This window comes from Emydura macquarii, unplaced genomic scaffold (genome assembly GCF_026122565.2).
Source record: "Emydura macquarii macquarii isolate MOO-44397 ecotype Brisbane River unplaced genomic scaffold, CSIRO-AGI_Emac_v2 contig_554, whole genome shotgun sequence".
In the NCBI taxonomy this organism is placed as follows: Eukaryota; Metazoa; Chordata; order Testudines; family Chelidae; genus Emydura; species Emydura macquarii.
The window spans coordinates 5,609,079-5,632,413 of NW_027130691.1; the positions used below are offsets into that span (position 1 = coordinate 5,609,079).

General features: G+C 37.1%; 1 protein-coding gene across 4 annotated transcripts; it reads left to right on the forward strand.

The window, feature by feature from the left end:
- Positions 1-233: 233 nt before the first annotated feature.
- Positions 234-21,720, forward strand: RSRC2 (arginine and serine rich coiled-coil 2). 4 transcript variants are annotated; one of them, XM_067539558.1, is made up of 10 exons: positions 234-376; positions 6,080-6,236; positions 7,242-7,285; positions 10,138-10,328; positions 11,188-11,331; positions 15,645-15,767; positions 16,243-16,322; positions 17,201-17,430; positions 20,110-20,199; positions 21,082-21,720. In XM_067539558.1, the coding sequence occupies exons 1-10, from the start codon at positions 371-373 to the stop codon at positions 21,259-21,261; spliced, it is 1,245 nt and encodes a 414-aa protein (XP_067395659.1). In that variant the 5' UTR covers positions 234-370; the 3' UTR covers positions 21,262-21,720. The 4 variants fall into 4 exon arrangements, with proteins under 4 accessions (XP_067395659.1, XP_067395658.1, XP_067395661.1 ...); XM_067539557.1 differs by having other exon boundaries at positions 235-376; positions 17,198-17,430; XM_067539560.1 differs by lacking the exon at positions 234-376 and adding an exon at positions 8,162-8,239 and having other exon boundaries at positions 5,078-6,236; positions 10,116-10,328.
- The last annotated feature ends 1,615 nt before the right edge of the window (positions 21,721-23,335 follow it).

Below are 23,335 nucleotides of genomic sequence, written 5' to 3' on the forward strand. Positions count from 1 at the left end.
TCCTTTGAACGCATGCGACACACAGGCGCGTGCGAGGAACTACAGTGCCCACTGCCCCTCGCTTTTCTGCCCCTCCCGCCCAATAGGCTTTGGTCTTCCATTGCCGTTGCTAAGGTAACAGGCTCCTCCGTCACCCCCAGAATGCAGTGCGATTATCCTCCTCCAGCCATTGTTACATCCGGGTAGGTACCCTGCTACCCGGAGGGAGGAGCTGTTGGAGCGAGGAGGCGGGGCGGTGGCGGCAGCAGGCGGGCGGGTCTCTCCTTAGTCAGCAGCGAGCGGAGATCTCAGAGCCGACCGCAGTCGCGCTGAGGGAGGCTGTGTCCTCCTGAGGAGCCGTTGAGGGGAGCGAAACCCCAAGTGCTGGGGTATGGCGGTAGGTGCTGTTCCTTATGGGACCTTGCGGGGGGGGGGAAGCCAGAGGAACGAGGGGGCTTCTGAGTCGGGGAAATCGCGTACTCGCGAAGACAAAATGGCGCCCGCCTCCTCCCCCTGCCGGCGCCATAATGGGCTTCGGGGTGGGGGAGGGGAAGCCGTTTACCACCTCCGCCTCCTCTTCCAGAAGTTTCTGCTTCTGTCTGTTTTTCCTCCCCTCCCTTGCGCGAGAATTGAAGCAGAGACTAAGGTGCAGTGTCTGTCAGCTCTGGGCTTAGCCGCTTGCCGGCCCTGAGAGGTGGGAGGAGTGTGAGGGGGGAGGGGCACGTTGCAGGCCCAGGGCCTCCATAGCTCGCGATGCGAGGGGTCCCTTCGATCCTCCCTGCCCCTTTAGGCCTTTCTCCATCTTTGGGAATAGACTTAATCTCTGCAAATATTTTCCAGCACACAGTATTTAAAGGCACTCAAACACTGTCCCGATTGGTAGCTTTAATGGGAGATTCCCTTACTATAGTTACCCTTCTCTGAGACAGGCGAATCTGCTTTTTTTGTTTGTTTGTTTTTTGTTTGTTTTTTGTTTTGTTAAATTATTGGTTAAACTTGCGGTTCTGTTCTTGCATTTTTCATTCCTGATTAAAATCTCGTGTTTGTTAAATGTTAAGATGTCAGTCAAACATAACTGAAAAAGAAAAACATAAACATAATAGCCACGTTAACATGGGCAGGATTTTTGGTGTAACCAACCATGGATGCCTTGAAGGTGCTTGATTTCTAGAAAATGGGTGCATGGCATGGTCTGAAAAAACAGCCTTCTTCAAGATTGCCTAATTGGGCAACATTCACTGATGTCTTGCAAATTTTGGCCAGAATAGTATCGAAACTTATTCTTCTCTATTTTGGATAGAATCATTTTGCATTTATAAAATTGGTATTTTGTATTTGACATGTAAGATTGTGATTTATTTAGTCAGTCATGTATAGGAAGGAAATTAGTGTAAAATGACTATGGGAATAAAGAGAATCTTATATCTATTATCCATCCCAGAGCTATGCTGTGATGGTTCTCAGGGTACCCCGGACTAGGAGTCACCTTGTTTACCTCATGATGCCAACCTTGAGTCTTGCTTGTGCTTAACTTGGTGTCTGCTTCCTAACATCCACCAGCCTGTTAGCTACTTCAACACTCTTGTCTCAGCCATGCCAGCCCTCACTTTGCCTTGCAGTTAACAATAGCAGTACCTGAGTCCCTGTGATAGCCAATCCCTGACACTGGCTACTCACAGCACCACCAGGCCTGCTGTTCCTAAGGGAACAGAATACTCCAGCTTGTAAGATTCAATTCAGGATCAGGTGCTTAACATTACAGCACTTCTTCTATATGTTTATGTTGAAAACCAGAATAAATTTATTATCAAAGATTTAAGTAATGTTGAGTAAGAATATTAGAAGCAAATAAAACAATATAATATGCTTTCTAGAAACTAAACTACCAGGTTAACCTCCTATCTAAAGAACTTTCTCACCCAAAGTCCCCTGCAGCATTTTCAACCAAGGTTGGCTGAGATCCCATTTTCATAAATGTAAATGTGCTGCCCATTTGCTTCCTAGGTGCCAGAAGAGGGTAATGTCCTCATTGCCTCCTCGATATATCCGCTCAGAGTTCATTATCTTTGCTTTTGACAGAATAACCATCCTTGTCTTGTTTTTACTGTGTGGTGCTTCCTGTTGACTTCACATCACTCTATGTAAATGGGCATCCATTTATTATTTTATACTGCTTAATCTACATCCTGAGAGAGAGACATTTCTTATCTCCTTTCTGGAGGAAAACCTGTTTTTCCATATTTGCTGGTGACTAATACTTTGATACTGACTTCAAAAACACAACTCCTTACATAGTATCTGTACATACGTTTCACAGTGACATTAATGACAAGTGTGACACCAGCTTTCATTTGAGAGCTCACGTTACATTCTTTAGTGAACTTACTGTACATACCTGGCTCATGAAATTTTTGTAACCCTTTATCAGTTGGAATTGAGAGGTCTTTGGGTCCCATACATAAATTAGCTTTATAATACTGCTCACTGAGTCCCTTGAGCAGTAGTCAAGGGACTTTCACAGTTAGGCCTTGATCCTGCTGAGACTTAGGTATGTGGTTAAGTTTACCCATTGTGAATATTACTACTTAAGTCTATGACTACCCAAAGTGTGAAGTTAAGCCAGTACTTAAGTTTTTGCAGAGTTCAGGCTTTGCGTGGATGGTGGATAAGTAATTTTGGACATGAATAATAAGGCTTTTGTGAACTGAAGAACAGTGTTATAATAGGCTTACTTTCTGCTGGGCATGGTATGTGGACAGCAAAAAAGACAGTTGATAAAAAAAAAAATTGGGAACTCAGCCCATCATCTCTCTAGTCTCCAAGAAAACAAATTTAAAATTTAACGTCAGCTTTTAAAAATACTTCTTAAAAATATATTCCAACTGAAGAAATAACAGACTTTGATTGAGTTGCTGAAAATAAAACACTGAAAGAGATTTTTTGTTACCATAATAGAAATCATCCTGTGAAACTCATTACTTGTGGGCCTCTGAAAATATCCCACATGATCATTGTGCAAGCAGTACTCTGAAGCGCACTCCCTCTCCAGAAAATATGGAGAAACTAGCTAGAAAGCATTAGAATGCCAAGGACTGCTGAGTCCCATGAGATGACAAATGTGGGGTTGTTCATGCTTCACCATTATCTAAAGGTCTACCGTGGTTTCCTGTGGGTGGGGAAGAAAACCTGTTTGAAGAGATGCAACTAAATTAGCAATGTAAAACCAGAATCTTGCTGGTGGATTATCTGTACCCTTTGAACTGTTATTTGAGGACTTTAATAACTCAGTAATAGGTTAAAGCTTTATTACAGGAGTGGGTACAGGTGAGGTTCTGTGGCCTGTATTGTGCAGGAGGTCAGACAATGATCATATTGGTCCCTTCTGACCTTAGAGTCTGAGTCTTATCAATCTCTAAATATCAAATTGTGAAAAGACTAGCCACAAAAATTTATTTTGGATACATAAGATGGAGGATACTGTATCTTGAAAAATCATATGAGTAACTTCTTTTGATTTTTCAAGATACATAAGTGGATGACACTTTGTATCCAAAATAAAATTTTGTGCACTACATATTTACTATAAGTGCTATAGAAGAGGTAAGTGGTGTTACCATGATGATAAAATAATAATCTTCTTGCTTCCTTTCTCAGCCCAGGTGAGTGTTTGAGTAGAATTTTGCAAAGATGCAGGTGTGGAAGGAAGAAAGCAATGAAGAGAGATTAGCTGCCTGGACAACATGGAGTGGGTGGGCTAAAGCAAGTGAATATTGAGGAGATGTGAAAGCCCACCATTAGTACATTATATAGCATTACTTTTTGTCTGAATAATCAGAAGAATAACTAATTTAGTGGTATGGATTGTTTAAATTAAGGCGATTTAAATAATCAAGTGGAAAGCCTTGATTTAAATGGATTTTAATCAACTTTTCCATTTGTACGTCAATTATTTTCTAAAGAAAGGTGCATTCTCATTGATATAACCATTAAAACATGTTGATTTACAGCAAAATAGAGCTTTTTTTACTCGATTTGGTATGTCTTTTTGCTATCTAGAAGGGTATCCTAAAACATATATATTTAGATTCTTCTTAATTATACATTTTTAATGTTAGAAAATGGTGAATGATCTATTGCTTATTTACAAGATAATTGATTTTTTGCTTATGATTAGTGCATTAAGATTGTAACTGGAATTTAATTAAACACAAAACAGCATATAAAAATAAATTATATTTCACAAAACCTTTAATGTTTTGGATACATAAACTTCTTATCAAAGCATGTTTCACATTTACAACTAAAATGATATATTAAATAGAGGGATTAACTAATCAGTGAATTAAAGAGACTACTTAAGGTTTGCCTGGGAAAGTTTTCAAATATGCCTGGATTTTATGTTTCTAGTCTCGTCTGAATCTCTTGAAAATGAGACCATCGCCTAAGTTATTTAAGCTGACTTATTGTACCATATTTAAAAAGCTTGACCTCAAAAGTTAGATGTTTTTCCCCCTGATTCTTTCTTTATATAAAAAAGCAGCCTTTAATTCAAAGTTTTTAATAGGGACTCATGTATTCAGTGAATTTATTTTTTTTTATTTAAATGTTGGAAGAGAAAATAAAGAGTTTAGGCTTTCACATGTTTTGTATTAAATTCAGATTTCATTTGAAATAGGTTTATTTTAAAAAAGAAAAAACTCACTGTAATTTACAGTAAAATTAATTTAAATCGATTTTCTTATTTTTCTCCCTTCCCCCAAAAATTTGTTAGGTTTTTTAAATCTTCCCTCTTAAAATGTGGGTCTGTCCTAAAATTGATGCTGTTTTTAAAAGATATCAAGGTAGTGCCATATTTACCTGTCTAATTGAATTCTACATTTGTTTTGCTCAGTTTGCCTGTAAAAACATGGCTTTTTTGTGAACCATACAAACTAATCCTGGGCAGAGTCAAACTGGATTCTGTCTCTTGTTACCAGTAATGCATTCTGCAGGCCAAATTATGCCCTCAGTGAATCCTAAGCCACTTAGTTGCTTTCACAGCTTTGATTATGCCTTCATTTCACCTGTTCAGAACCACAGAACTCCGTGAGAGTGCATAAGTGCAAATTAAGGCATAATCTGTCTTGCTGGTGGTGATGCATGAGATGGAAAGAATTCATCTAAAATGTGAGGCACCAAGGTGAGTTTGGGGCTGACAGCAAAACTGGAGAAGAGTAGAGAGAGCATGTTCTTGCAAACTGAGCAAATTTGATGCAGAAATCGTTAACACACAATGTGTATGGATCCCTACTATTCCTACAAACTCACATTTGACACAGTCATATTTTAATAATAGCACTGCTATGTGGCTGACCATTATTTAGCAGGTTGGAGCTCTAATTGTATTATGGATGTTAAAATCTCTTACTTTAATTTCATGTCTCTTGAAGGCCAATTCTGCACTGCAGACCATTAGTGCTAGAGTACCATGCTTGACCTCTGTTGTGCCCTGATTTATAACATGATTTAATCTGGTCTGTTTGTACAGCATCATGCACCGGGAGTTACCTTAGTGATATGAATTTATAAAAGCGGCTTTGGATTATGCAGCTAAATAACATGTATCTGGAGAAATTCTATATGAGCTTTATAATGGTACAAAAATTAAATGTATACCAAACAATTGAGAAGCTGACGATTTTTCACTGAAAGTTTAAAAAACCTACCCCAGCTCATTTATGAAAGTACAATCTTCTTTTTTGTGTGTTTGGTTTTTTTACAGTTAAGCTGGTTTTGGGTGAAGTTCTCAGTAATTCTGATCTCTACGCTAATCTGGATGCAGTAGGTCTTGATAACAGTACAGTAAGCAACTGTCATTTTAGTATATAAACATCAACAAGACAAAATGATTATATATCCATAACATTCACTTGATAGAAAATCAAGTCATCCTAGAATGTTCCATTTTTAAAAGGTCTGATATATTTAAACACTTTAAATGAGATCCAAGGTGAAAAGAGCAGCTTCTGTGCTCGTGTATCTCTCATTACCTTCTCTTTTAATTTAAAAAGAAAAACATTCTTTGATCTTAACTTTAAAATATTTTAATCTGCTCATGTAGGGTAGTGATACAGAACAAGATGGAATAGCCCCAGAAAAGTCATCTCCAGAGAGAGAGAAGAAGAAGGATCAGTCAGATGCATCTAATTCTCCTAGAACCTCAAAACATCATTATTCAAGATCACGTTCACGATCAAGGGAAAGAAAACGGAAGTCAGGTATGGTCAACCTCAAAGTGATGTTGCTTTACCTGTATAGGTATTTATTATAATAGATTGTAAAATCCTGTCATAGTGTATGAACTTGATCCTGGCTCAGGAAGTTATGGAGACAACATGTTTTGTGTCTGGGTAATGTGTAAATGAGTTAATGAAGGAAGTTATAAATTATCTCTGATAGAGATCAAAATTCTTGATTGCTGGTGGATTCACTACCATCCAAAGCATGTAAATTTCATCCTGACTAGGTTACTGTGCATGTCCTTTTGAAGAAAACTAAGTTCAGGCATATATGACTAACAATATGTTAATTTCTTATGGTGGAATTGTGTTTTAAAACACCCTAAAATAGAAATATGCACACTTGCAGAACTTGAATCTTTTTTTAAATATAGCTTTGGAAAAAGTTGTTCTCAAAGTCTGATGCTGGTGGCTTAAAATTGAGAAACTGAAAGGCTCAAAATTTACAGTAAATTTTCAGGCTAACACTATTTTTGAAATATTTTATATTGAGACTTAATAATTTTTTTAAATGATTCCTGTGATGAAAATAAAAATTGAATGCTTTTCCAAAGCTCAATGGATATTTTTCTTGGCGATGCACAAGTAATAGAAATAGTTAGAAAACCTGATGTGTAAATGTTATCTTCTGTTAGATGTGTTTGGATTAAGACACTATTCCATGGTTTGCATCCTAAATACAACAGTTATGTTCTAGCCTATCGGGAGGTAAATATGAAACAAACCAGTCAGTTTTCACTGTGCAGCTTGGATTAAATGCAAAAGTAAATAGCATAAATGATGAAAAGAAACTTATTTTAAAAATTCTCTGTTCTAATAATGTTTCTAACAGACAAGGAATCTATATTTTTAAACTTTTGTTAAACCTTTGTTTTTGACTCTGGGGTGGAAAAGCTAGATGTAACTTAAAATGAGTGTTAACTAATAAAATTAGATAGTCTTTGCGTTCATGTTTAGCTGATAGATAAATATTTTCTTCTTCAGATAACGAAGGAAGAAAACACAGAAGCCGGAGCAGAAGCAAAGAGGTAATTAACACTTTGTAGTGCTTAGGTAATTATACAGTACATCTTTAAAAATATCTTGTAGTCGTCTGCGTATGTGTAAAACTATATATAAATGACTATATGGTAAGTACGGAATAAACTTTGGAAACTCATAAACTTAAATGGGTATGGAGTACCTATCATAGCGAAGCATGATTGAAGCCATCATTTTGACAAGAAGGTAATAGTTTATAGCAAAATTGCATTCAGAAACTGGTAACTTTAATTTTTTGTGGAAACAACCAAATTAAAATTTCATATGGAGAAATAGAATTGGTGTTCTTGGTGACTATCTCACAGAGCTTCCATTAACCAGAAGCCTTACGTCTTCTGATGCCTGACCACTGCTCAGGGATCTCAATGTTGAATATCCATCTACCTAAGGATATTTCTTAACAAATAAACAAAAAAACAAACAAACCACTGACTAAACTCTGATTGCAACTTCGAATTTTAAGGAATGCTGCAGCACTACGTATAGAGCAGTGTCAGCAAGAGTCAGCTGGAAGTGTGGCAGTGACAGCAAAGAGCTCACAAAGGGCTGCTTTAAAAAACGAAGGCAAAGGGGAATGAAGAGTCAGCAGCAATGGTACATTGGAAATAACTGGCTTACCTATCAGAGAAGAGGTGAAACAAGCAAACAAGGAGCAGCAGAAGTAGCCAGGAGGGAGGCTAAGTCACATGGGGGCAGTAAAAGGCTGGTTAGATGGGGGAACTCCTAAAATTTTAATGTGGGACAGGAACTTTCCCTTCCCCCATCCCAATGGAAGCTCTGTAACAATTAATTTAGGAGTTTTTGTGAAATTGACTATATTGTTTAGATCACATGATAACATTTCTATAATAAATCATACTCAGCGTGCTAATGCGCGAAGAGACTGAACTGAAGACGCTCCAGACTCAGATAGCAAAATTATAAGCCTACTTCATGATAAGGTAACTATTAGTCATTCAAACTCATATTTCCCTTAAAATATCTTAAATCAGTTATGGGATGTAATGGTGTTTTATTTCTAAGTGTATGTCTAGAAGACTGAACTTAAATATTCTCATTACACCTAATGTTCAGAAAGTTTTTCTTCACTTATAAATATTCCCAGTGTTTTACCATACTATTATGTTTAAGTGAACCTTTTGCATCTTGCAAGTTGTTTTAAATGATTAGAAGGTTTTTCATGAATAGGTTACCTGGATAGTGTCTCATGGTACACCTTAGCTTTCAGATTGTTTTCTCTTGGAGTTGCAGGTTCTTAAAGTTGTTCAATGGCCCAAGGCTAAAGACTGAAACATCAGTAGCTGTTATTTAATATATAGGTCAAAATGTTTTTTTGACTTGCATTGTATTCATGGACGTGAATAGCATTAAGTAGCTGACATCTAAAAATAGACTTCTATTTACTCTACTATATTTCCATATATTATAGTTATTTAATGAGTTAAAAGTAAAATAACTGACTGGAGAAATAGCAAAATATTTCCAGTTTATTAGAAATGCGTGAAATGAAGGATCTAGTACATGTCTAAACTCTGAAATTTACCAGCAAACTTTAGTTTAAAAGATTTGAGTGAGAGAGTCTTAAAGTTTGTTGTTGGTATTATCTAATTATGACAGGTCTGTTCCAGGCTTGTCTATTTTAAATGATAAATTGGTAGTTGGGGGAAAAGGATATTTAAATATGCAATATTAGGTTAGAACAGATTTAGATGAACCTGTAAATGACTGGAGTTCAGAAGCATGGGATTTACACTGATACTGCAAATGATGTTTATAGAGTTTGATTTTTTTTTAGAATCCTTTTTTAAAAACAAAACTTAAATGGTCTACAGTATTTTGTATTAGAAACAGCTAGTAAATAAACTGGATATATTAAGAAGAAAAATTGTTTGTCATGGTTTAGTCTCCAAGGAGAAAACTGATGAAAATCAGAACTGAGCTTGCCAAAGTACTTTTGGCACTGCATCTGTAAAAGAAATAGGAGTCTGCTTTAAACCGTGGCACTGCAGGAGAAAATGGCAGTGCAGCATTGCAGGAGATCTCTATTTTAAACTAAAGTGTGAGGCCTCAAAATTAACTTGAATTTATTAAATACCTTAGTTTAAGTCATCAGTACTTATTTAATCATGGGTAGAAGAATTGTTAAACTTCAAATAAAAACTTGTTATAGGTATGTCTAAAGCTATGTATGGGTTTAATGTGCTTGTGTGCCTGGTATGTCTCTAGACAAATATTAAATGTACTTTATTTACAAATATGTGTGCATATATACATTTTCAGACACTGATAGAGAAAGGAATGTATTAGGTTTTTAGCATTGCTCCATTATAGATGGAATAACCAGTAACTGAGAATTCATTGTAATGCTCTGAACTGTCATGCCAGGAGACAGTGTAATAATACAGTAGAACCTTGTTTATCCGAACCTCTATTATCCGGCTCTCTGTATTAACCGAACAACCAGCGGACACAGGTCCAGAAGTGGGCAATCTGCCCTGTGGCTGCTAGACAATGCTGCAGCCTCAAACTTCCCCATTCTCCATATTATCCAAATTTTTTATTCTGATCTGGCCCCAGTCCCTATTAGATCAGATAAACAGGGTTCTGCTGTATTCTGATGGGTGCTTTAAAATACTTAAGATAGATGGTGGGGGAAATAAGTGTATATTTGCATTGTTTAGATGGTGGTGTTAAGTAAAATAGCCCTGACTGTTGACTGAGCCACACTGCTAAGGTTACTAATGTTGCATCACAACATATCATTTATTATCTTCTGATACCATACTAACTCTCTTTGTTGCACTATCTTCCTGAAAGAACCAACTTCTTCTTAAAACAGGCAAGAAGACACGAGTCCAAAGAAAAGTCCTCCAAGAAACATAAATCTGAGGACCACAATGACAAAGAACACTCCTCTGACAAGGGAAGAGAGAGCCTAAATTCATCTGAAAATGGTGAGGACAGACACAAACGCAAAGAAAGGAAATCATCAAGAGGCAAAAGTCATTCAAGATCCAGGTCTCGTGAAAGGTAAGTTGTCTGAATATGATTATTGAATAGTCATTTTGTTATCCTTCAAGTGCTTTGGAGTTTTATTAGAGTTCCTATATACAACTGAATTTTGTCTAACTCTGTGTTTTAAAAAAAAAAAAAAAAAAGAGTTCTTGCAGAATGTTAACTCTAAAGTAGTAAAGATTCCAGTTTTATTATGCAATGCATTTAATGCTAGTCTAGATCTTTTTCCTGAGTTGATAGTAAAGTTATTGAGCCTCTTTAAGGCTTTATATAGATATGGTGTCTAAAATGAATCCAAATGCATATTTATTTATGCAATGAATGTGTATTGTATAAATATTTAATCCCTTAGCACCAATGACAATACATTTTCTCCTCCTAATGTCAGAGCACTGATTTTTCCTTTTTCTGTGTATTGCCATTAAAATCCCTACTTCCTAAGTCAAGAGTTTCCTCCACGGTTTTAGAGTTCTGCAGTCTTAGATAAGAAACTAAGGCTAATTCTGAAAGTTAGGACTTCTGCATTGTAATGCTCCTGTCATGTTGTTTGATTGTCCTACTAACATACTGTGTATCTATTTTAATGAATAAGATTGCTTAATGTACTACAAAATCTGAGTGGGTCTTGTGGCTTTCTTATATTAGTAATCTTTTTTGTTTCTTCTTCTCTTTCATATCTCTCATTTAAATTATTCAAGATATTAATACTAGCAAATGTTTGTTTGCTCTGTGTAGATGAACCAGAAATTTTAAATATATTCTTTTCCCTCCACGACCTTAAGTAGAAATCGGCTTTTCTTTATGCAGTGTTCTGCTATGAAATGCATTGAATTAGGAGGCTTCAGAATATTTCTAAAAACTTGTATGTTTTCAGGCGTCATCGTAGTAGAAGCCGTGATAGAAAAAAGTCACGGTCCCGAAGCAGAGAGAGAAAACGCCGTATAAAATCTCGTTCTAGATCAAAATCTAGACACAGACATAGAAGTAGAAGCAGAAGTAGGACTAGGAGTAGAAGTAGGTAAGTATTATGTTTTGTATGTTCTTAATAGGTTACTTGTTTAAATGCTTGTTACTTGTAACAACAGATACTTTGTAACCACTCAATTGTAGCATGTTTTTAAAATCTATTCAGATTAACTGAAATTGCATAATTTAGTAGAAATAGCTTTCTGTTGCATTAATATCTAGAAGCTCCAGTATGCTAGTCATTGTACAAAAAGTACCCAAAGAGTTTGCTATCTAACACTTGGGTTCTCGCCCTTTTTAATAGAATGACTCCATGGTACAATTTATTTTTTAAAGTGTCAGGACCCCAAATTCCCCCACATCTAGCCCTAAAGAACGTGGGGGGAGACCCAATGATCCAAGACAGCATGGATTATAGAATTTTGAAAAGTGTTATCAACCTACAGAAAGAGAGGACAGATGGCTTTGTTAAAAGCGCAGAACTAAGAGTCAAGATGGGTTCTATTCCCATCTCTGCCACAATCTTCATGTGACTTCTCCAAAGACACACAGGAAGTTTTTAGATTTCAGTTCCCCTGGCTATAAAATGGAATTACTTTAAATACAGAATTATTGAGGATAACTTGTAAACCACTTTTGAGATCCTCTGGTGGATGGTGGTATAGACTACAAAATATAATTTGTTACTGATAGATGTATAATTCAGTTTTAATTACCTTTCTCTGAATTTCTTGTTCTCAAGCTCGTTTTATATTTCAGTCTAACCTGTTCATGCCACACTTTCAGTTCAGTCAGCTTGGAGTATTAAGTTCTCAAAAAGAAAAAGAAAAGTGCAGAATGAAAGAGGCAACAAAATCTATTGTTTGATGTTACTAAAGTGGTGAGATTGCCAAATGCTAGTTAAAAATAACTTTACTGTATCTGCATCTTGTTGTTTCCAGGTGGTGCTTCTCTGTAAAGCACACTTCAGGAAAGGGGAGCTACTCACTTGAAAACCCTAGCTATCAAATATATTAACCTTCAGTATATCTGGTGCACTTGACTCCACAGCTTTGTTTGACAGATCTGGAGCCTTTTGCAGTTCTTGTTTTTTAGCTTGTATTCAGAGAGTGCACTTATATTCTTAGTAGTACTTTTAATATGCTAATTTGCCTGTGGAACTTCAAGATAAAACAAGTTGTCTCATCAGTGAGTTTCATTGCAATTCAAAATTAAGTATGTGGGAAATATGGTCTTACCAGTTTTACTACTATCTGCTGCATAGTGAGACCCTTGCTGCATTGGAACCAGCTACTAGCAGAATAGGGCATGAATATCCAGAATATCACAGAGCCTAGTTGCATGTGTCATCTTTAGCATTTTGAATGTTCTGTAGTTTTTGTTCTGAAGAAATTAATGATTTGCTGCAAGAACTGATCCAAAACAGATGCTTATTCTATTCAACAAACTTGGTTAAAAAAACTGTGAATCTTAGATGTGAAATTGATACTCCCTCAAAGCCCTCTAAGATCCTCTGAAGCATTTGAATTCCTATCCTTATAACTTCACCCAAATATTTCAAGTCATGGCTTTAATTTGGAAATCGGTAGTGACTATTTAGCATTAGATCAGTTTAGTGTTCAGGTGTGTTCCACTAGGAAAATCAGGTTTCTCGTGTAATATTATGACACTTTTGAAATATTCAGCAAACTTTATCTGGCCAATCACAGGATTCAATAATATGTTTTTCTCGCAAAGGTATATTATTTCAGTAACCACTTTTCACAAGACAGCTGAGGGGATGTATGTGACATAATGCACATGCTCCTACCAGTATTTAAACTTTTTGGGATGGGAATATGGAGAGTGGAATGTCCGTTCCGTTTAGAGTTCTAAAATGCTATAGGCTGCATGTATTTAATGTAAAAAAAATTCCATATAATTTAACGTTTTTTGTATATTTTAATTACCCCATGTGCACTCCCCTGCATGTGTTCTTACCTCCTCTTCAACAACTGAATTCAAAAATACCTGCAACTGAGCAGCAAGTATGCAGGAAAAATAAGGGTCTTTCACAGTTCAGTCATGACTTTGCCAACTGAAAATATGCAGTATTGGGTTGCATTAGGTCATGACAGTAATCCACTTTTTTGGTGCCTGCTGTATTCATATGTAATCAAAATCCTGGAAAAATGAATAAACAGTCATTAATACTTGAAACCAAGTGTGTGGGTCACACCAACTCTTTTGCTTTTTCTAGCTGCAGCTGGATCCTTGTATCACATCTGAGCTCAGTTGAAGCCTTTTGAGGTAAACCCATTGGACTGAGCTCCAACAAAAATTTAATTAATAAGACATGGAAGCCTGGCTGCATTATACTTCCACTACAAAATGAAGCCTCCTATTCATGAAATACTGCATTTGCTGTGATACAGCACAGCCTTAGTCTTGGCAGCATTTGTAGTTGCCAAAGCCTGAGTTACTGATGACCTTTTCCAAGTGAGCCTTCTTTGTTGGCACTTGGCTCAGTCTCAAGTCTCTTTGTCTTCTTCGGTATTTATAATTTTGTAGCAGTTCTGCCATTGTCTTGCTGAGATTCAGAGCTGAATGGGGAGCATGAAGCACTCAGCAATCACTTTCTGCCTCTAAACTAAAATGCTGAGATGCAGAAGTTAAAATTCTTTAATTTTCTTGATGCCTTGATTTGTCAAGTCATTGATCAATCACTGATAGTTGGTGCTATGACAGGTATGCAGGTGTCTCTGAAATATGTGATGGATTAACTCAAACAATTATGACAGATGTAAGTCTCTAACAGCCATATTCCTTATCACAGTTTGTTTCATGCTTCATTAAATGTAAAATTGCAAAAGCTTCTATCACTGTTCATCTTAAAATACTTTCACCGTCTGTGGCATTATCTAAGGACCACGTGGGGTGCTGTCTCTTGCACTTCACTGTTTGTCAAGCACTTTCAGAAATTTAGGATATGGTGGTTGTAATGTTCCTTTTGTCAAAAGCCTTGCAATGAAATAAACCTTGATCTCTTGTAATGAGTATGATTCAGGATGAGAGGATTGGTGGTGGTAGTTTCGTGTCATTGTGTCTGGGCAACTATTGATTAGCAGCAATATTTTTAACAATCAAAAGTGACCATGCTTTATATCAAGAATTAGATTGCTGTGGAGGGAACGGGCTTACCAGACAAGAGTTGGTATCCAGTTTCCAGCATTTTTTTTAGTGCCCAAATAGTCTTTAATTGAAATTTAGCTTCTTATCCATTTACTAGCCTTCAGAAAATTCATACTTCAAAGCTCTCTGCACAGCTGTTGATGCTGCACTGGATAGAAATTTGAAATGTGCAGGGTTCCCTTTTAGTGGTATTACTATGAGCTTCTGAATCCCTGGGTTCAAGATGCTCTTCTAACTTAATGTTAATTTTACAGCTCTTAGTTCTAGCAGGACTACTCGCCAAAAAAATTGATGCAGTTATTTTCCTCATTTGTGTCTGGAGATACAGAATGAAAGTTATCAGGGTTTTAAATGATCCGGTCAGAACACAGCACCTGCAAAGCAACAGGTGATAGTCAGGTGATGATTACCTAAGATTATACATTTTGGGCTTTTGTTAACAATTCTGAAATCTTACAGATTTATTATCATCCTACTTTCATGTTATTACCAAGACCAGTGTAGTTTCTATGTGTGTAAAACCATTCCTTCTATAGAGGGCCATGCATCTTTCAGAGCTAAGCTTGCTTTTTGACCTTATATCAAGTTTTTTTTCCTACTTCACTTTAAGATGTAGTAAAGTCCTATATCTATTATTTGACATGGTGAAGTTTTCATAAAATTGTTAGATGCTTACTGAAAAGGACTCCTTCAAATTTCTCCCCAACCCCATCAAAAATAATATTTTTAGACCTGTTAGTGCTGAGTGAAATATGGAATTCTTCCCCAATCATTTTATTGAATTTCATGCCAGAAATATATGTCTGCTTCTGGTAATCATCAGGTATTGGTTCAGAAATAGGCTCCCATGGCTTTCTAGTATGTCATTAAAAGTTTTGGATTTTTGTAGTGAGCTAGAACTCTAGATTATAGATTTCAGTCTGAGATGAATAAGGAAAGACTCTAATTCTTAGAATTGGCTGTTTTAACATTCCTATTACAGAATTATGGCCTCTGATATTTTCACTTATTCACATTTTTTCCTTCTTGATTCATTGTTTTATATTTTTAATTGTGCTTCCCACATTTTAACCCTCCATTGTGTCATAAGAAAGCAACTGAAGGATTAATGTAAAATTATTTGTGGAATATTAAAATACACTTGGCTTTATTTCAGTGAGTAATGGGTCTTTTTATTAATATTGTCACTTATAGAGAAAGAAAGAAGAGAATTGAAAAACCCCGAAAATTCAGTAGGAGTCATAGCCGAAGTCCAAGTCCACCACCTTTTAGGGGGCGAAACACAGCAATGGATGCACAGGAAGCATTAGCCAGAAGGTACTCAATTTCATTTAAAAAAATAAAACAAAAAAACCAACCCGCTATCATCCTACAGACTGAAGTACTTTACCTACCTAAAAAGGACAGTGCAAATAGTGACAGTATGAGATTCTGTACAGTACTTTGCCATAAATGTGTGTCTGATCTGGAGGAATCACTAGTTAATGCCCAGTTATGGTGGCTTTTAGGATTCGAAAAGCAAACCCATTCAGGACTGGATTAAGACTATCAATTCACTGCTGGTGGTTGTGTTTGGTGTTACATTTTATTTAGAGTTTTCCTTGCTTCAAATGTTTACAATTTAGTTTCCCCTTAGTGTTTCAAGATTCCTATGTAAAAATGGTAAAATTCAAGTTCATTCTGACTTTGCTCAAATAAATAATTGACATTTGTATGGAAGCTGAGTAGTATTCTTAATCTTTTCCATATTCATGTGTTTAAATTACTTTTTTATTATGTAAATCACTTGTAGGTTGGAAAGAGCAAAGAAATTGCAAGAACAGAGAGAAAAAGAAATGGTTGAAAAACAGAAACAACAGGAAATCGTTGCTGGTAATTCTTTTTTATGAATTATTAAGGTACATGGACTAGTAATGGAATGGAAAATAGGATGTAGTTTTGTTAGATTTTGGACTTAAACACTTCTGCAGAACCAACTGAAATACCTGTCATCTTTTTTCCTTGTTCAGTAGCTAATTATGGTAACTTGAAACATGGTGTCTATTGCGTGAGGAAATGTTTGAAAACTCCCTATTGGAATTTGTATTGTTCCCATTAGCATCCAGCACCACAATCACTGTCTTGAGGATGACTTGATGACAAGGACTCTGCATGTTAATTATTTGGAGAGGACACTTGCCACACCCCATGCCTGAACAAGGACTCCACATCATTCCTGAGGCACTGTTGGCCCAGGAAGTGAGAGAACTTTATTTAAGAATAGTGCTCTAGGTTCCCATATGGTATTCCAGTCAAGTACTATATTATTTATTATACGTACTCCAAAAAGTATGCATCATTCTCTTCTGGCTTTTAATTGTTCATTGCATAAAAGTGATGAAGGATGTGCGATTCTCCTTTTTTAGCCATTGGTTCAGAAACAAATTTGTGAACTTGGTACCTAGTTTAATTGTCTGAAAACAAAATATAAGATGAGGGCTTTTTTAAAAAGTTTAATTGTTTCTTCCACAAGTAATGTTAAATTTAACTCAATTTTTCTAAAATCCATTACAGACTTCCCATTTTTAACATAAACCTTGATAATTTGTAAAGTGCATCCCATGTTTCATCCAGACATTTTCAGTCTATTTTTTGCTAAAATTATAGTGGAGTGTTGCTCTACCACCTTAATCCTTGAGTGAAAGTTTATTCAAAACTTTAACATTCACTTTCGTTTTCCCCCCTCCCCACACACTTTTTTTCTTCAGCAGCTGCTGCCACTGGAGGTTCTGTCATCAATGTTGCTGCTCTTCTGGCATCAGGAACACAAGTAACTCCTCAAATAGCTATGGCAGCTCAAATGGCAGCACTACAAGCAAAAGCACTGGCAGAGACTGGAATAGCTGTACCTAGCTATTATAACCCAGCAGCAGTAAACCCAATGAAGTTTGCAGAGCAGGAGAAAAAACGGAAAATGCTCTGGCAAGGGAAAAAAGAAGGGGTAATTCTCTCCTTTCTACTTTCTTAGTGTGGAAGCATCTTAATCAATATAAATCAATTTAAAATGTTTGCTTTCTATGTGACAAGATTAAACTAAAGAATGAAATTGCTTGTTGACACTGATGATCTTCGTTAGCAACAGCACAACGTTAAATTTGGAGTGAAGGAAATAAGAAATTATCTAGTCCTTGAATGTCAGATGTTATAGTGATAGGGGCCATATAAGAACTCAGATACCCATACAGCTCATGAGGTATAATTAGATTTTAAAATCAATTTCTTGGGTTGCTTAAAAGTTCCAATTAAATATCAATTACAAGATGGTCTTTGCTATGGGAGATATAGCCTGTTTAAAGCCTAAAAAAATAATTAAAAGCTCTTGATTTCCATGGATAGTATTCTAGCTGACAACAAAATTAAAATGTAATGCTTATGGAGCCTGTTATTCTACTTTGATCTACCCATGACACTATTTCTGTCACACCATCACTGAAAGCTGGATCATTTACTTTGGTCAAGCTGTCGTTCTGTCACATTGCAGGCTTATAGCAAATGAAATTCTGCAACCTAGCAAACAATTTCTGGGGTATGAAGCAACACATTAATATGACAATTGTGCCTACAAAAATTGCAATTTGTAGTCTTTAAATCCTTATTAGTTGTAGGTTGTCACATTTATATGACAAGGGATAAGATGGAAGGTCCTCTCCTGGATCAGTAACTGGTTAAAAGAGAGGTAACTGGTTAAGAGATAGGGAGAGTAGGAATAAATTACCAGTTTTCAGAATGGAGAGGTAAACGGTGGTGTCCCCCAAGAGTCTGTACTAGGACTAGTACTGTTCAACATAGTCATAAATGATCTGGAAATAGGTGTGGTAAACAATGAAGTGGCAAAATTTGCAGATGATACAAAACTCATAGTTAAGTCCAAAGAAGACTGCGAAGAGTTACAAAGGGATCTCACAAATCTGAGTGACTGGGCAACAAAATGGCAGATTAAATTCAAAGTAATGCACATTGGAAAACAGAATCCCAACTATACACATAAAATGATGGGGTCTAAATTAGCTGGTACCACTCAAGAAAGATCTTGGAGTCGCTCTGGATAGTTCTCTAAAAACATCCACTTGATGTGCAGTGGCAGTCAAAAAAGCTAGGAATCATTAGAAAAGAGATAGATAAGACAGATATCATATTACCTCCTTATAACTCCATGGTATGCCCACATCTTGAATACTGTGTGCAGGTCTGATTACCCCATTTGAAAAAACATAATGGAATTGGAAAAGGTACAGAAAAGTGCAGCTACAATGATTAGGGGTATGGACAAATTTCCATATGAGGAGAGATTAATAAGACTGGAACTTTTCAGCTTGGAAAAGAGATGACTAAAGGGGGAATATGATAGAGGTCTATAAAATCATGCTTGGTGTGGAGAAAGTAAATAAGGAAGTGTTATTTACTTCTTCTCATAACATAAACTAGAGGTCACCAAATGAAACTAATAGGCAGCAGGTTTAAAATGAACCAAAGGAAGTATTTCTTCACGCAACACACAGTCAACCTGTGGGACTCCTTGCCCAGAGGATGTTGTTAAGGCCAAGAGTATAATGGGATTCAAAAAATAACTAGATAAATTCATGGAGGGTAGGTCCATCAATGGCTATAAGCCAGGATAGGCAGGGATTGCTATTTGACAGAAGCTGGGAATGGGTGACAGGATGGATCACTTGATGATTACCTGTTCTGTTAATTTCCTCTGAAGCACCTGGCATTGGTAGATACTGGGCTAGATGGACCATAGGTCTGACCCAATATGTCCGTTCTTATGTTCTTATAACAGTATTTGCAGAAATACAGGTCTTTGAATTTTAAAAAAGGGGGGGAAGGTTTTGACAGTAGTTGCATTTATAGAAAGCAAGTTAGGATTTGGGTAGTGGTTCAACTTTCCACCTCCCAGTGCCAAGGAGTAAATCAGCATTTAGCATTCGTGTTTAATGGCTGTAAACACCATATGCTGATATAAAGAGTTTTTGATACATCAGATTCATTGCCACCAGATTACCTTAATAAACAACTTCAGGTTACTTTTTAGATTTGGATTTCTCAAAATTTACTTTCTACTGAATGTCTTGTATTATAGAATGAAAGATTGAAACTCTCCTGTTGCACAAAATAGGAGACACTGCCACCCAAAAAAACTCCTCAGTGTTCCATAAAGTATAATATATATAAACTACATAAGTTAGCATGTGCCACCAGCTCTGCTGCAGTAAAGAATGTCGGGGGGGGGCGGACTCAATCCATCACCACCTTTATTTCTGAGCAGTAAGCATTGTCTAGGAAGGCTAATCATAAACCAGTCAGCGCTCTGGAGCTCATCAAAACTCCCGCTTGATTGTCAGTGTCACTTCTGAGCAATTTATAATGAGGGCCTAGCATTTTAACAGCATTCCCACCCTTTGTTGATCTAGAATACCAAACTTGAACTGAAAATTTGAACTGGAAACTTTTATATGGCAATAGAGACTACTACCACCAGTAGAACATTGGCTTAGACCCCTTTAATGGCAATCTTCTTAAGGCATCTTTTGGTCCATTACTACTTGAGTTGTGAATTTTATTAAAAATGTTCTGGAAAACTTAAATTTATGTAATAGTAATTTATGTACTCTTGTAGGATAAATCACAGTCTGCAGAAATATGGGAGAAATTGAATTTTGGAAACAAGGACCAAAATGTCAAATTCAGAAAACTAATGGGCATTAAGGTATGGAATTCTTAATTTGCTTGTATTTTGATCTATGACAGGGTTGGCCAAAGTTACTGGCACCTCTCCTCTCCCCCCCCCCCCCCCCCGAAGACTTCCCTCTCCACTAGGCAGAATCCTTAAAATAGCTGTATGCGGCTCACGAGCCACAGTTTGGCCACTCCTGATCTATAATTTATGCATTTTAGGATAATCTAAATCTTCCTTGAAAGTGTGTGTTTTATGACTGATTAATATCCAGTTCAGTTGCTTAAAAATAGCTGAAACCACAGTCTTTGAGGAGTTTGACTCTCACAAATTGTCTGTCTGTTATGGCCTGAAACAGAAACCACTGTAGTGATATTTGCAGTCTAGTAGTTAGCCACACAGGGTTATTAAACATGCTGTCTAGTAATTGCAGACTTGTATTTGAATTAATGTAATCCAGATTATTCTTCCTTTGTACAAATAAAAAAATCCATTTAGAAATGAAGGAAGAAACATCTTTTATTAATTGAGTGTAATATCAGATTAATAAATTAGAAAAAACCATTCCAGTTATTATGGAATTTCACCTTCAGCAAATTGTTCTACGTTACTGTTAAATATCCAAATGTTTATTTTAGTCTAGTTTTTTAAAGCTGAGCAAATTAATATTGAATTACAATAAATAAGTTTTTTATAGGTGAGGGACACTTGCTTAATCAATTTTGCTAAATGCGCATTACAATTATATGCACGCTCTAGCATATAGTTCATATTCTTGATGATCATTATTGCTAGCTGCTACAAATAGCCAAGTAAAAGATCTTTTATGAAGCATAAAAACAGCTATAATACATTAATGCTTTGACCTTGTAATAAATCTGATCATTTTCTCTAAATCACTTGTCTAATTTCTAGAGTGAGGATGAAGCTGGTTGTAGTTCAGTTGATGAAGAAAGCTATAAAACTCTGAAACAACAGGAAGAAGTATTCAGAAATCTAGATGCACAGTATGAGATGGCACGATCACAGACTCATACACAAAGAGGAATGGGATTGGGGTTTACATCTTCAATGCGAGGAATGGATGCAATTTGAAAAATAACATGATTTTAAAGTCTGGGACTTTGTGGAAGATTCTCATTCTGAGGTTGGGTCCTTGTTCACCAAAAAGCTAGCATTCTAGCTTGCATGGGTGTTGCATTGACTTTAATTTATTGAAAAAATACAATTTTTTTGTAAATATGAGATCAGTGATACTGGTGTTAGTGTTGTAATCAGGTTATACCCACTTCCATTAAACTTGACAGAACTATAGAAGGACAGTATTTTTTAGTTAAAGTTCTACTTTTTCAAACAGAACAGCAGCTGGGGTAAACTCATACATGGATATTTCGTGTCCACTGTCTTGTGTACTTTTGTACTTTAACCTTGTACAGTTATTTTCAACTCTTGAAACATGAAAGAAACATTGTGTAGATGTTATCTAGCATATTTGGGCCAATTGGCACATAATCCAGTGCAAAAACCTGGTTAATAAAAATGTTTTTCTCTAAACTGCTATTTTTAAGTTTATTTAAAAGCTTGTTTTAATTAATTTTTAAGTTATGGGACAACTTAAAAGAAACTATCTTGAATTTCTACTATTACTTTGCCACAGGGAACGCTGTAGTGGAATAAGAGAAAAGTTGGATCTTGAAGGAGTGGTGTTCAACTAACAGTAATGAATGCTGAACTTCTCTTTTTAATTTGGCAATTTCTACTTTGACTGTTATATGGTGTACATATTGTGTCCCAGCACACTAGCAGATCTTGGAAAATTTACCCAGCACTTACTAAACAAGGGATTTACCTTGCTTATGAGGGTGAAATATACCACTGTCCCAAGCTGCTACTTTATCCCTAGCCAAGCCCCCTCCTCCCTAGTCTCTTGTTGGCTAGGTGCTCTCCATTGCTTGGATCTAAAGACACTACCACTAACTACATTTTGTACCCTAATTAATTCCACCACTCCACTAAACAAATCAGTGTTTTCCATGCCCACAAATTAAATCAAAGCTGGGACATCCCATCCAGTGAATTCAACTTACGCTGGACCTACAAGCAGAGCCCTCCACTTCATCCTATTGGGTTGCAGGAAGTGGATGGGCAGAAGCCTGCCCACAGCTGAAGGCCCTTCCCCCAGCTTAAGGGGAGGAGCCACTGAGCCCAGGACTCAGGTAAGTATGAGGGCAACATGACAAAACAGGAACAGGTGTGGGAAGTCAAAGGGTCAAACGGAACCTGAGGGAGACACTGAGCAAAGAATCCCAGATAGCACTCACTGTTCCTCAAAAGTGCCTAGGGAGCCATGCAGGAGCTGCCAGCTAATATCCCCATTGGGCTGTGGAACCATGGTGGAATAGAGGCTGGCCCACCAAGGATCTTCACCCTTGAGAGATGGCAGACAGTCCCGCCACTTAATGTCAGGGCAGGACACAAGGTTGAGGAAATGGAGAGTGTGGAGCATGAGTGTGTACAGGTGTGCCCTTGGCACGGTTTTAAAGTGAACTGGCTGCAAGTCTTGCATGGGTCACTTGGTCTGTTGGGGTTCAGGGATGTGGGCCACGGATAAAAGCCCTTCTTCCAGCCTAAAGGGAGGAGTCATGGCCTGGCACTCAACTAATTTGGGGGACAACAAATGAGAAAACAGGCATGAAGCTCAAAGGGCTAAACAGAGGGAACCTGAAGGGGACACCAAGCAGAGAACCCTGAATAGTGCCCACTGCACCTCAAAAGTAGCTAGGGAATCAGCAGATGCGGCCCAGAGGAACTCTGCCCCATTATGTGGTCGGACGGAGGAACGGAACTAGGCCCCACAGTCACAGAACACCTCCTCAGCCAACATCCTCTCCTTGGTGTTTATAGATGGCCATCTTAGCCAAAGTAAGGAGGAGGTTGATGAGGAAGTCCTCTGGCTTTGTGGGGTCACAGATGGTGTGTGCATATATCAGAAGATGTAGGGAGAGTTGCAGCTAGAACTGTGAGGAGGTTCTGCAGGAACCGGAACGGCTGCAACCTGGCGAACTCCAAATATACATGCACCAGGGTCTCCCTCATGCCACAAAAGGGACAGGTATCGGGAGGAAGGGTGAACCGCGCCAGGTACATGCCTATGCTGATAGCTCCATGA